At 44.3% G+C, this 15,543-nt stretch overlaps 1 protein-coding gene across 1 annotated transcript; it reads left to right on the top strand.

The window, feature by feature from the left end:
• Nucleotides 1–4,134: 4,134 nt before the first annotated feature.
• Nucleotides 4,135–5,433, top strand: LOC134984451 (oocyte zinc finger protein XlCOF7.1-like; the record flags this gene model as incomplete). Its single annotated transcript, XM_063950028.1, has 1 exon — nucleotides 4,135–5,433. A coding segment is annotated over one exon (1,299 nt), but the record flags the coding sequence as incomplete, so codon positions are not given.
• Nucleotides 5,434–15,543: the final 10,110 nt, after the last annotated feature.

Below are 15,543 nucleotides of genomic sequence, written 5' to 3'. Positions count from 1 at the left end.
ACTAATAGGGGAAAAGGAAAAGGTAAAAGATCTCCGGCCGTGGCAGGTTCCCAGGAGCAGAAGTCCTCCCCGGCTTCTGCCAAATCCACCGCATGACGCTGGGGCTCCTCTGTGGGAGTCCGCACTGGTGGGGGAACATCTCAAGCTCTTCAGTCAATTCTGGGCTTGTTCGGCCCTGGACCCATGGATTTTAGAGAGAGTGTCCCAGGGTTACAAACTGGAGTTTCAAGACGTTCCCCCTCACCGATTTTTCAAATCGGTCTTACCAGCTTCTCTTCCAGACAGGAAGGTTGTATGCGATGCAATACAAAAGTTGTGTCTAAATCAAGTCATTATCAGGGTTCACCCGTCACAACAGAGAGAAGGCTTTTATTCAAGCCTGTTTGTGGTCCTGAAATCGGATGGCTCGGTCAGACCAATTCTGAACCTAAAGTCCCTCAATCTTTACCTAAGAAAATTCAAATTCAAGATGGAATCTCTCCGAGCAGTCATCTCCAGTCTGGAGGAAGGGGATTTCATGGTGTTGGTCGACATAAAGGATGCCTACTTACACATCCCCATATATCTTCCACATCAGGCTTACCTGAGGTTTGCTATTCAGGATTGTCATTACCAATTTCAGACGTTGCCGTTTGGTCTGTCCACGGCTCCGAGGATTTTCACCAAGGTAATGGCGGAAATGATGGTTCTCCTTCGCAAACAAGGAGTCACGATTATCCCGTACTTGGACGATCTCCTGATAAAGGCGAGATCCAAAGACAAGCTGGAGCAGGGCATTGCGCTCTCCCTGACAGTTCTGCAGCAACATGGTTGGCTCCTGAACTTGCCGAAGTCACAGTTAAATCCAACGAAACGGCTGTCTGTTTTGGGAATGATTCTGGACACGGAATTACAGAAGAGAAGGCTCTGGAAATTCAGAGTTTGGTCAAACATTCTGAAACCAGCGAGAGTATCAATCCATCAATGCACTCGATTGCTGCGGAAGATGGTGGCGGCCTACAAGGCCATTCAATTTGGCAGATTCCATGCCAGAGTGTTTCAGTGGGACCTATTGGACAAGTGGTCCGGATCCCATCTGCGCATGCACCGGAAAATAATCCTGTCCTCCAAGACTAGAATCTCACCTACTATACATAGACAGGAAAACTATGTATATAGGAAACTATAGGTCTGTAAGACAATACAGAAGGAAACTATAGGTCAGTAAAACAATACAGAAGAAACTATAGGTCAGTAAGACAATACAGTAAGAAACTATAAGTCAGTAAGACCATACTTAAGAAACTATAGGTCTGTAAGACAATACAGAAGGAAACTATAGGTCAGTAAAACAATACAGAAGAAACTATAGGTCAGTAAGACAATACAGTAGGAAACTATAGGTCAGTAAGACAATACAGTAGGAAACTAGGTCAGTAAGACAATACAGTAGGAAACTATAGGTCAGTAAGACAATACAGTAGAAAACTAAAGGTCAGTAAAACAATACAGAAGAAACTATAGGTCAGCAAGACAATACAGAAGGAAACTATAGGTCAGTAAGACAATACAGTAGGAAACTATAGGTCAGTAAGACAATACAGTATGAAACTAGGTCAGTAAGACAATACAGAAGAAACTTTAGGTCAGTAAGACAATACAGTAGGAAACTATAGGTCAGTAAGACAATACAGTAGGAAACTATAGGTCAGTAAGACAATACAGAAGAAACTATAGGTCAGCAAGACAATACAGAAGGAAACTATAGGTCAGTAAGAATACAGTAGGAAACTATAGGTCAGTAAAACAATACAGAAGAAACTATAGGTCAGTAAGACATTACAGAAGGAAACTAGGTCAGTAAAACAATACAGAAGCCACTATACGTCAGACAATAATACAGTAGAAAACTTTAGGTCAGTAAGACAATACAGTAAAAAACCATAGGTCAGTAAGACATTTCAGTTGGAAACTAGGTCAGTAAAACAATACAGAAGCCACTATACGTCAGTAAGACCATACAGTAAGAAACTATAGGTCAGTTAAACAATACAGAAGAAACTATAGGTCATTAAGACAATACAGTAGGAAAGTATAGGTCAGTAAGACAATACAGTAGGAAACTATAGGTCAGTAAGACAATACAGTAAGAAACAATAGGTCAGTAAGTCAATACAGTAAGAAACTATAGGTCAGGAAGACAATACAAAAGGAAACTATAGGTCAGTAAGACAATACAGTAGGAAACTATAGGTCATTAAGAGAATACAGTAGGAAACTGTAGGTCAGTAAGACAATACAAAAGGAAACTATAGGTCAGTAAGACAATACAGTAGGTTACTATAGGTCAGTAAGACAATACAGTAGGAAACTAGGTCAGTAAGACAATACAGTAAGAAACTATAGGTCAGTAAGACAATAAGACAATACAGTAAGAAACTATAGGTCAGTAAGACAATACAGTAGACTATAGGTCAGTAAGACAATACAGTAAGAAACTATAGGTCAGGAAGACAATACAAAAGGAAACTATAGGTCAGTAAGACAATACAGTAAGAAACTATAGGTCAGTAAGACAATAAGACAATACAGTAAGAAACTATAGGTCAGTAAGACAATACAGTAGGAACCTATAGGTCAGTAAAACAATAAAACAATACAGTAAGAAACTATAGGTCAGTAAGACAATACAGTAGACTATAGGTCAGTAAGACAATACAGTTAGAAACTATAAGTCAGTAAGACATTACACTAGGAAACTAAAGATCATTAAAACAATACAGTAGGAAACATCTAAAAAGCCTTTTTAAACTTGTTCCTCCTAACACCGCACAACTGCTCAGTGCGCAGATATTTGTGCGCAGAATTAGCACTAATAACTTTTTGCGGCTAATTGGATAGGGAGTTTTTGCGATGAACTGAATCCCCCCCATAAAGTGTTTATACATACAGTTTGATGTTACATTGAGATTACCGCTGGAGGAAACTCTGCCACAATATGATTGAATGTGTAATTTATTAATATATTCTTACTGAACAGGATTACCAGCACTGAATCAATTAACACCCAATATAATATATATGCCGATGTTTAACAACAAATACAATTGTTTCTTTATTACTTTATTCACCTTTATACATTTACCTTTGTATTTAATATATCACATGAGCGTCCATGTCACATCTAGTAATCCAACATGAGCGTCCATGTATTCTCTAGTAATCCCACATGAGCGTCCGTGTCACCTCTAGTAATCCCACATGAGTGTCGGTGTCACCTTTAGTAATCCCACATGAGCGTCCGTGTCACCTCTAGTAATCCCACATGAGTGTCGGTGTCACCTTTAGTAATCCCACATGAGCGTCCATGTCACCTTTAGTAATCCCACATGAGCGTCCGTGTCACCTCTAGTAATCCCACATGAGCGTCCATGTCACCTCTACTAATCCCACATGAGCGTCCATGTCACCTCTACTAATCCCACATGAGCGTCCATGTCACCTCTACTAGTCCCACATGAGCGTCCATGTCACCTCTACTAATCCCACATGAGCGTTTAGTGTTGATCAAGCTCCAGTCTAAGCATCCTACTTTTTTTTGTTTTTTAATAAACATAAAAGCAATGATTACAGATAAAAAAATGTCAGTTTTAGAATTATATATTGTATCCTGTGTCACCCTGGGTCTTGTCTACTCATTTTATATATTAATGTATTTTATTTCCAGCAGATGGACACACATGCAGGAACATCTCAGAAGGACATCTAATGTTATCCCCGGATTGTGACATAAAAGATAATGACAGTAGACAGGATTCTCCAGGAGATAACCCCATTATCCCAATTATACATCCAGCTCTATCAACTGATCCCCCTGATCCTGGGAAATGTTCTCCTGATCACTCTGATATTGGTGCATCTGTTACAGCTCTGAGAGTAGATACAGTGTTTCCCTGTTCTATAGATACACAGAACACAAAGCTTATTACCCATCATCCAGCTAAGGCAGGTGAGAGGCCATTTCCATGTTCTGAGTGTGGGAAATGTTTTACACGGAAATCAGCTCTTGTTAGACATGAGAGAAGTCACACAGGTGAGAAGCCATTTCCATGTTCTGAGTGTGGGAAATGTTTTTCACGGAAATCAGGTCTTGTTGCACATCAGAGAAGTCACACAGGTGAGAAGCCATATTCCTGTCCTGAGTGTGGGAAATGTTTTTCATTGAAATCACATCTTGTTAGTCATCAGAGAAGTCACACAGGTGAGAAGCCATATTCCTGTTCTGAGTGTAGGAAATGTTTTTCACGGAAATCAGCTCTTTTTATACATCAGAGAAGTCACACAGGTGAGAAGCCGTATTCCTGTTCTGAGTGTGGGAAATGTTTTGCACGGAAATCAGCTCTTGCTACACATCAAAGAAGTCACACAGGTGAGAGGCCATTTTCCTGTTCTGAGTGTGGGAAATGTTTCGCACAGAAATCAGCTCTTGTTACACATCAAAGAAGTCACACAGGTGAGAAGCCATTTTCCTGTTCTGAGTGTAAGAAATGTTTTCCACGGAAATCAGATCTTGTTCTACATCAGAGAAGTCACACAGGTGAGAAGCCGTATTCCTGTTCTGAGTGTGGGAAATGTTTTGCACAGAAATCACATTTTGTTATTCATCTGCATGCTTACACAGGTGAGAAGCCATTTCCATGTTCTAAGTGTGGGAAATGTTTCGCACAGAAATCAGCTCTTGTTCTACATCAAAGAAGTCACACAGGTGAGAAGCCATATTCCTGTTCTGAGTGTAGGAAATGTTTTACACGGAAATCAGCTCTTGTTATACATCAGAGAAGTCACACAGGTGAGAAGCCTTATTCCTGTTCTGAGTGTGGGAAATGTTTTGCACAGAAATCAGATTTTGTTACTCATCTGCATGCTCACACAGGTGAGATGCCATTTTCCTGTTCTGAGTGTGGGAAATGTTTCACAAAGAAATCAGCTCTTGTTACACATCAAAGAAGTCACACAGGTGAGAAGCCATTTTCCTGTTCTGAGTGTAAGAAATGTTTTGCACGGAAATCAGATCTTGTTCCACATCAGAGAAGTCACACAGGTGAGAAGCCATTTCCATGTTCTGAGTGTGGGAAATGTTTCACACAGAAATCAGCTCTTATTCCACATCAAAGAAGTCACACAGGTGAGAGGCCATATTCCTGTTCTGAGTGTGGGAAATGTTTTGCACAGAAATCAAATCTTGTTCTACATCAGCGAAGTCACACAGGTGAGAAGTCATATTCCTGTTCTGAGTGTGGGAAATTTTTCACACAGAAATCAACTCTTGTTACACATCAGAGGAGTCACACAGGTGAGAAGCCATTTTCATGCTGTGAGAGAAATAAATCTGCTCTTGTTGAACATATTAGATATTACCCAAGTATGGAACCATTTAAATCTTCTGGAGTATAATAATCACTGTCATGCAATGTTCCTCAAGGGTCAATCCTATCTCCTATGCTTTATAAAATATACATGCTACCACTGGGTGATATAATCAGACATCATGGCCTGGTCTACCACTGCTATGCAGATGACCTGCTTTTTGCTCCATGTACTGAGAATCTAATAACAATCCTAAATGGTTGTCTAGCTGAGCGCCAGGGGTGGATGATGCCAGTTGGCTGTGACTCAGTCTTTGTGAAACATAATAGAAGCTCCCAAACAAAGGACAAGACTACAGCTTTACCAACCGTCTGGATTTATGCTTTGGTGATCAGAATTGAAAATACTGAACATGTGCTGAATCTTTGTGTTGCCCTGGTATGTGGCTGACACATACATCAGGTATCTGCCACATACAAATCCTCATTTTTCCATCTGTGGACCATAGCCGGAATCAAGCCCTTGATTCCCTCAGAAGTTCATAGACTACTGCAATGCCATCTACCTGGGTCACCCAGCAAAAGAATTACAGAGCTTGCATTCCTGCCTCATAACACCCATTCTCTGCTCCCTTCACCGGCTGCCTGTAAGATGACAAATCTATTTCATAATTGGTTAACTGACCTTCCCAGCCCAACATTACATGGTCCAAGGTACTAGAAGCAGCTTCTGCCTCCTTACTGTCCTGCTTGCTTGCTTCTACAGATGAAGGACTGTTACCAGCAGTACCAAGAATCTCCTGTCATTCATTTAAGGGTCAAACTTTTAGTTTTGCAGCCTTGACCATGGAACTCACTGCCTTGCAGAGTCCAAGAGACCACCACTCTAGAGACCTTCACAAGCAGGCTGATGACTGTTACGCTTTTCATTTATGTACCTCTATTTAGTTCCTAAATAATACATCCCAAATGCTTAGGTCTTTTTTCTGCTGTTTATTTTGTTTCTTGTGCTTTGTGTAAATGTGAATGTCTAATACCAGGTTGCACAATCTGTATTGCTACACGACAATATGGCGGCCATTGGAACGTGTTTTCACTTCTTCTAGTTTGCCTAACTTGTTGCAGACACACATCTTGATAAGGAGTGTTTTCTGATACAAGATCCTATCCATATATACCCTGTACATTACCATGTGCATTAGAGTCACCCGGGTTCCATCTGCGGTGGTTTGTTGTATGTTACATCTATATGGTGCGGATACTCCTCTGTATGATTTCATAATAAAAGCTTTTGTTTGCATCTAATTATTGCATTAAAGCTTTTATTTTTTTATCTGTTTTATATTCCCATCTGAGTAATTATGCCATAATGTCTAATCTCGCAGTGCACCCCAGAAGATGTAAAGAAACCTTGTAAGTTTTCCATCATTCTGTTTCGTGTAAGCATACAGGTAAGTGATGACACGATGGTCACTGTCCGTCACATTCCGGTGGTATAATGGAAGTGGACTGTATGGGCTTATTCTAGTCTACTGCAGAAATACAAAACTCAGCCTTTATCCTGCTTAAAAAAATGACAAAGCCCATAAATCAAGGTTGGCCGGACAAGACAGAAGCTATATTAATTGTGGCACATCATATAGGCTGAGGACCCATGCTTCTGGGATATATGGGATAACTCCCTCTTCACCCACTAAAACCTTCCCTTCACCATTCACAATGTCCACCATTGCCCCTTCAGAAGGGTCACAACTTTCCTCCTGCACAGAGCCCAGGACCACCTCCATGACCATTTCATGTTTATCTGGAGGCCTGGCATCTGGGAGGTTTGTGGCCTGAGATGACCACAGAACCACCAGGTAGTGGGCAAGAAGAATCCACAGACTCCCCAGGACCTGAAGAGTCCAAAAGGCCTCCCCGCATGAGGTAAAGATTGGTCAACCACAGGGACTGGCTTACCTATTTCCTTCCTAAGAGCTGCTCTTTACCCAGTTTGGTACCTGTGGGATCCCACTCCAATTTCCCTTGAGAGTCCTTACCCTCACTAATCCCTTCTAAACCTACCAGTTCCTTCCCCTTCCAACCACTCCTCCTTTTTAAGCTTTTCACCACCTGCTGTGTGAGTCCCATCCAACTACTCCATTCCTTGACTCATTGGTGTAGCAGCCCCCTTACCCCCACCACACTGCTTCACTGCAGTTAAGCTGTGAGACTTGCTGCTAGCAGTACTCACTACTCAGCACACACACTCACATCATGATTACACAGCTGTGCCAGAGACACTGTCTCACTGACAGCCAGGATGAGACACTCCCAGAAAGGCATGTATGTATGAGTACGGAGAGAGTGGGAGCAGTGGAGATGCATGACTGACAGCTGAGCCTGTCACGCCAGTGAGGTGACAAAATGCAAGCTATAATTACCTAGCTAAATCAGGCGCTAATGCAATGTTACATGTATTAAATGAGCACCAAATATATTGATGATTAGATAGCAGCTCCTATGCGGCAACTGGATGCCTTAGATGATATAGATTGTTTAAGTTTCAATAGAGACATAAAAGAGCGCTGATGGTATATAAATAAAAATATTTCTAATATTTATTAGAGTTCAACACAATAAAAACAGTTATGCCAATAATAATCAGATAAAATGTAGCCACAATATTTCTGATTGTATATAAACTGTATACAGATTCAGCTGTAATCTCCTATATATTAGACCAAGTCTGTGACTGTGCCTGGCTGTAACGCTGGGTGGAGTCACACGCCTGGGCGGAGTCACCTGCTTCTGACCAGTTCCCAGGTGGACAGCCACACAATCCAGCCACCATCATCAGAGGGCACCATCACTGGACGGACGCCCTACCGTGCACGGTACCACAACACCTCCCCATACACACACTCTTGGTTTTCCCGCAACACACAGCCACCCGCACCCTTAATGACACCCGCAACTCACCGCACCGAAGCCTCTTCCCCGACAACCTGCCAACTCGCTCCCACTGCAAATGAAGAAAATTATTTGTAAGAACTTTGATATATTAAATCAAGATCCCATACTTAGGGGAAATATACCTTCTAAACCCAAGTTTATTTTCAAGAAAAACCGTTCGATTAAAAACATTCTTGCCCCCAGTTATTTAAAAGAAACACCCACAACCATACAGGGGGATGCCACACAAGATATATGGCTACCTTCCAGACCAAAGGGTTTTTATCGCTGTGGGGCTACAAGATGCACCACATGTAAGCATATTCCCAGAAGAACTTTAACTATTTCTATTGATAGAGAAGAAAAGTATACATTAGCCAGTTTTATGAACTGTGACACAAGCTATATAATTTACCTTCTTACATGTGGTTGCAATCAAAAATACGTGGGACGTACTACTAGTAGTATTAAAGTTCGATTTATGGAGCATCGTCGAAATATTATAAATAAATTTCCCACGCATAGTGTCTCTAGACACTTTAGAGACAAACATGGTGGTGACCCTAGCTCTCTGGGTTTGATAGCAATTGAACATGTTACAGTGACTAAGAGAGGTGGGGATCGATACAAAAACCTGTGCAAACAAGAACTTTACTGGATGTATAGACTAGATACTGTCTATCCATCTGGATTGAATGAGATGGTCGAACTCAATCCAGTATTGTGATTCTGAACCTTCCCTCTTGGTTGCCTTCCCTCCACCCCTTTCTCCGTATGGGCTGTATATATATATTAATTAGTACGTATTATTGTTTTAGACAACCTGGGTCTGTCCAAATTGAATGAGTATTATCTGTATATATATAAATTCGCATAAATTTAGGTGGGTGGTCCATATGGGAAAAGTATCTAACAGTTTGAGATATACGTATGGTCTCTGTGAATATTGGTGATTGGTCTATTAATTGAATGTACCTCTCTTATAAAGTATTACTATCAGGCTACCGTATCATTCTACTATATTATATGTGTTGACCTATTATACATTATAATCCATAAATATTCGCTTATTGTTATGTCTAAATGATTGGTGGTTTCATGGAGATTAATTTGCTAAATTTACGGCTGTCTTACAGAAAAAAGTGAGATCTATTTGATTATAAAGGACGTGTTTAAATCTGTTTTTTTGAGATGATAATCAGTTGCCTAGGAGACATCGGATAATAGATGTCACCATGGCAACTTATATTTGCTACAATTGTGGAGTAACCCTCCGAAAATGGGGAGTCAATGTGCCACCTGGATACTGGTGCCACGTTGCTATATCTTTATGTTTCATTATTTCCAGCACTGGGGCCGTTTTGTATCGGTCTGGTGCACGGGTGTAGTGTAGTGACGTGGTAGCGTCACCATGACAACCCCTCAACATGATGGATACAGATGGATGACACGATGGGAGTAACGCCCCATTCGCGTCACTGACTATGGAGACGTGAGCAGATGACGTGGCGCCTGGTGACAGGATGACGCGCCCAGGATGACGCGCAAGCATCACTATGGTAATTGAGATACACAGGAGTGCATGCTGACGTGGAGGGATGACGCGGTGAGAACGGCGTCCCGTCCGCTTCACCCTCTCTATGTATTTGGACTCCCCATTGGATATAGTTTACTTAATACTATTAGAATCCGCAGTGAGGGGATGTCTTTCACTATATTGTGATCTCTCCAAATATGTGGAATAGACTTCTAGTTCAACAGCTATGTGAGCAACCCTTTAGATATGGATTAATAATCCAGTTTTTCCTGATTCCCTTTTTCAAATAATGATAGTGGTCATGTGATCAGATTTCAGTAAGATTTAGGTTTTTATTTCTTATATTTTATTAAAAATGCTTTTTATTATAGTGATTTGTGTATATGTTTATACTATTGTTCCAACTCCTATGTCTGTCATTATTTTGGTCACATAATGCACCAGGTGGTCACAACCAATTACACATGCTAATGAGCAACCATGTTGGTAGAGTATATAAACCATTACTGGCAGGACTGTTAGCACCTTGAAAAAGTTGCATGTATGCAATGAAACGCGTTGGTGGGACCTGCCTGACAGTGTTTTTCCCAGCCACTGGAAGGATTGAACCTGGACCAAGCCCCCGCTGTGGTTTTCCAACATTTGGACTCTTAAAAGACTTTCCTATCATACCGTGGAGGATCTACAGCTACCACCCTCTGAGGAACAGCCGTTTGCGGACGCAGATTCGCCTAGTTACCTCAAGGGATGCTGGTGGTAACTATAACTCACAGATAGGACACTGGGCCCTCAAACCAAAGGGGACTTTTATAGGAACAGGTTCCATGCAATATTAACCTCCTATAAGGATTTACAATACGGGAAAAACACCATTTCTGATTTATATATGATTTCATGTGGCAGTTGCCACTTATGTGCACTTTATCCAATTACTTTTTCATATACTCAAATTATGTTTTAATAAAATGATAAATGTTTTCATGTGACCAAGTTTGCATTTGTGACCATTAGGCGCTGTACTTCTTTGTTTGCTTATACCGTTTGGGGGTCTGACCAACCCCATTTCTTGTTTAGCTGCTGTGGTGAACCACCCATCTAGCGCCTGGGAATAGCAATACCTTCGGGTATTTCTTTTTCTTTTAACCCGCACCAACCCTGGCTGCCTCCGCAACCTCCATCCCCAGTACCTGCCTCCAGCCACACACATCATACGCCGGACGAAAGCCGCAAGACACCCGCTCCACAGCCGCCCTCCGCAACCCCCCTCCCCAGCTCCTACCTCCAGCCACACACATCGGCCGCTGCACGGCATCCACCCGCACCCCCACAGCCTGCGCACACAACCCCCCCTCCCCAGCACCTACCACCAGCCACACACATCGGCCGCTGCACGGCACCCACCCGCACCCCACACCCCCACAGCCTGCACACACAACCCCTCCTCCCCATCACCTACCTCCAGCCACACACATTGGCCGCTGCAAATATGTAACTTACCCTACCCCCTCTCCCCTGCTACCTCCACAACCACAGACCACACACCTCACACAATGTGTACAGATACCGCAGGCAGACACTATCAGCACACACTGCTACCACTTCTACCTTACACACACCACACTCTTCACCCTTCTCCTCCACCTCCTCACACACACAACACCTTACCCATCCTGACTACACCACCAGCCAAGACGCGTCACTCCTGCACCCATCACCCTCATACCAGCTCTACCAGCCTCCGCTGTCTACTGCCCCCAAACCCCTGTACTGCACAAACATGTAACTTAACCTACCCCCCCAACAACGCACCACAAAAAACACAATATGTACACCCACCTCAGGCAAACACTCACTATTAGCACATACTGCTACCACTTCCACCGTACACACACACACCCACTCACCCTCTAATGCATGTGTCTTACCCCCCCCCCCCCAACAACTGATCAAAAACATCACAGAATATGTACACCCACCTCAGGAAAACACTCACTATCACCACCAGGGCCGTAACTACATGTGTGCCAAGTGGGCGCACGGCCAGCGGCATATAATGAGTCAAATTGACTCATTACATGCCGCCTCTGCTGTGTGCGCCGTGCTGGAGGAGAGAGAAGTGCCGGAGGCAGCTGAGAAGGAGGAGGAGGGAGGGGGACTGGAGCCGCAGCAGCGCTATTTCATTGGTAGTAAGCGCCGCTGCAGCATCCCCCTCTCCTTCCGTATAGGCTGCCCGGCGCTGCTGTGGATGCTGGGATGCAGTTCCTCCATCCCAGCATCCACAGCAGCGCCAGGCAGCCTATACGGAAGGAGAGGGGGATGCTGCAGCGGCGCTTACTACCAATGACATAGCGCTGCTGCGGCTCCAGTCCTCCTCCCTCCTCCTCCTTGTCCGATGCATGCACAGAGAGGGAAATGCCATCACGAGGAGCCTGTCAGCGGAGAGAAGGTAAGTATATCCCTCTCTGTCTCTTTCTCTCTCTGGGGGACACCATCTGCCATAATGTGTAAAAAGGGGTCCTGGCTGCTGCAATGTGTAAAGAGGGGGCCTGACTGCTGCAATGTGTAAAAAGGGGGCCTGGCTGCCACAATGTGTAAAAAGGGGGCCTGGCTGCCGCAATGTGTAAAAAGGGGGCCTGGCTGCCGCAATGTGTAAAAAGGGGGACTGGCTGCCGCAATGTGTAAAAAGGGGGCCTGGCTGCCGCAATGTGTAAAAAGGGGGCCTGGCTGCCGCAATGTGTAAAAAGGGGGACTGGCTTCCGCAATGTGTAAAAAGGGGGACTGGCTTCCGCAATGTGTAAAAAGGGGGACTGGCTTCCGCAATGTGTAAAAAGGGGGCCTGGCTGCCGTAATGTGTAAAAAGGGGGCTGGCTGCTGCAATGTGTAAAAAGGGGGACTGTCTGCTGTAATGTGTAAAAAGGGGGACGCTGTCTGCTGTAATGTATAAAAGGGGGATGCTGGTGTAGTGGCGCTACTAGTCTACCTGGTGTAGTGGCGCTACTGTGCAGCGTAATTTGAAAATGCTGAAAATTAAATTATGTCTTGTATTCCTATCGCTAATATCTCTCCGTGATGCCATGCTAAAGCTGCCTGAGTATATACAGAAAACAACAATATAACAACTAATTGATGTTACTATTAAAGCAAAATCAATACAGGCGCTATAATAAATTAAGAACAATAAATGTGTTCACACTAATAAATTAGTACATAAACTGCAGCTCCCATATAAGGTGTCTGCAACACCTAAAAACACAGTATATTTTATGATATAATTATAATAACTATATAAGAGAGCACAAGGTGCTGAATGAATCAATACAATTTATTAAAATGTTTAAAAAATGATACATACAATCAATGAACAAGAAAATAGCTGATTAAGGAGCATAAGATCGACTGACCATCCCTAGTAATTAATAAGAATGTCCCATGTCTAATACAGAGTATAAATGAAGAGACGTCTCACTTCAAACTCTGTTTAGAGATCAAAGTCCACCATGGATTAAAATGCCTCCGTATAGGTTGTACTGGAAAGAGTATGTTTTAAAGAGAAATTAGACGCCACCCTTAGTGAGATAGATATTGATATCTCCAAGCCAACGTACTGCTTCACTAACCCCCACACATAACACTAGAAGCTCACCGCAGATGTTGGTAATGAACAGACGCCGTGTCCTGTAGCAGTCAGGAGGCCAGACAATGCGGGAGCAGCGGTGTGGAGACGATGGCAGGTCTCAGATGTCCGTAACACCGCAAGTGTGGAGACGATGGCAGGTCTCAGATGTCTGCAGCACCGCAGGTATGATGGAAACAAGCCGTATCCTGTAGCACTCAGGAGGTCAGGTGATGCGGGAGTAGCAGTGTGGAGACGATGGCAGGTCTCAACTGTGGTAATAAGCGGACATTGGCAGGTCCCGGGGGGGGGAAGCATAGGCAGAATCACACTGGAAATCTGTTACTTTTAAACTACTTTATTTAATCTTTCACAGATTTGTGTCTATAGTTTAAACTTAAAAAATACTTTACTCTATGCACAGCCTATGGAGGTCATTCAGACCCAGCCGCAATAGCGGCCCGCAGCAGTTTGCTGGCAGCGGCCGCGCAGACACACACATTGCGGTCACATCCCTGAGGGGTGAATGCGGGCATCCGGGACCATTTTCTGGGGGGGCTGCGTGATGTCACATCTGCGTTCATCTCTGATTAACCCACTATAAGCTTCCAGAGTGCACCTCATATCTCATCTTTTCCAAGTTACTACAAATGATATGAGATCGGTAGCAGCACTACTTTCAGGATTATTACACAGAACACACATAAAGGCTGACACAGCAAATAACAGTAACAGATACAAGGGATTAATTAGAAATAAGGAAGCATAATCATCATTAAGTCTAATTATCAACCGGTTCTGTGTGGGACCCATACACCTCTTTACTGCCTCCAGCAGCCCCTGGTACTGCACTGCGTGCATACACCATCTCCCCCCACTACTGCCACTACCCTGTCTCCTCCCAGTACTGACACCCACCCTGTCTCCACCCCACTACTTCCACCACCCTGTCTCCCCCATTACTGCCACCCACCCTGTCTCCCCCCCTACTGCCATCAGCCCTGTCTCCCCCCACTACTTCCACCCGCCCTGTCTCCCCCCTTACTGCTATCCGCCCTGTCTCCCCCCACTACTGCCACCACCCTGTCTCCCCCACTACTGCCACCCACCCTGTCTCCCCCCCTACTGCCATCCACCCTGTCTTCCTCTACTACTGCCACCCGCTCCGTATCCCCACTACTGCCACATCTCCTCCCAGTACTTCCAAAGCCCGTCTTCATCAACTACTGCCACCCACCCCACCCCATTACTACCACCCACACTGTCTCCCCACCACTACTGCCACACTCTCTGTATACCCCCACTACTGACACCTGCCCCATATCCCCCCACTACTGCCAAAGCCCTATCCTCCTCCACTACTGCCACTCACCACGCCTTCCCCACTACTGCCACCTGCACTGTCTCCCTCCACTACTGTCACACACCCCATCTCCCCCCAATACTGCCACAAGCCCCATCTCTACCAACTACTGCCACTGCCCTGTGTCCTTTTACTACTGCCACCCATCCTGTCACCCCACTATTTCCACCTGCCCTGTCTCCCCCCTACTGCCACCCGCCCCATCTCCCTCACTACTGCCACCCGCCCCATCTCCCCCCACTACTGCCAGGGAGCAGAGAATGGGTGTTATGTGGCAGGAACAACTGGTTAGGTAACAGCCTGGCTGCTGCATTCTGTACAAGCTGTAAGCAGTTTAATTCTATTGCTGGGAGACCCAGGTAGAGGACATTGCAGTAGTCCATGCGTGATGATACAAGTGCATGTATGACTGTAGGTAGATCTTCTGAGGGAAAAAAAGTGCTGCAGTCTGGCTATGTTCCTCAGATGAGGATCTGATTGTGGCAGATACCGATGTCTAAGTGTCACTTCACCATCCAGGACACCAAGATTACGCACAGGATCAGCATTTTGTAACTCTGAACCCCCAAGCGCAAGTCTGGTTGGTTTGCAAAGCTGAGCTGTAGCCCTGCTCTTTGTCGGTGAGCTTCTATCATAAGGACCTGTTTCTCCAGGACTGAATCACAGCTAACTGGCATCACCCACACCTGCAGCTCAACTAGACAACCATTTAGGATTGTACTGGGTTCTCAGTACCCGGAGCAAAAGACAG

The sequence above is a fragment of the Pseudophryne corroboree genome (genome assembly GCF_028390025.1).
Source record: "Pseudophryne corroboree isolate aPseCor3 chromosome 3 unlocalized genomic scaffold, aPseCor3.hap2 SUPER_3_unloc_56, whole genome shotgun sequence".
In the NCBI taxonomy this organism is placed as follows: Eukaryota; Metazoa; Chordata; class Amphibia; order Anura; family Myobatrachidae; genus Pseudophryne; species Pseudophryne corroboree.
Note: the sequence above shows the minus strand (reverse complement) of the source record. Positions and strands in the feature narration are given on the sequence as shown.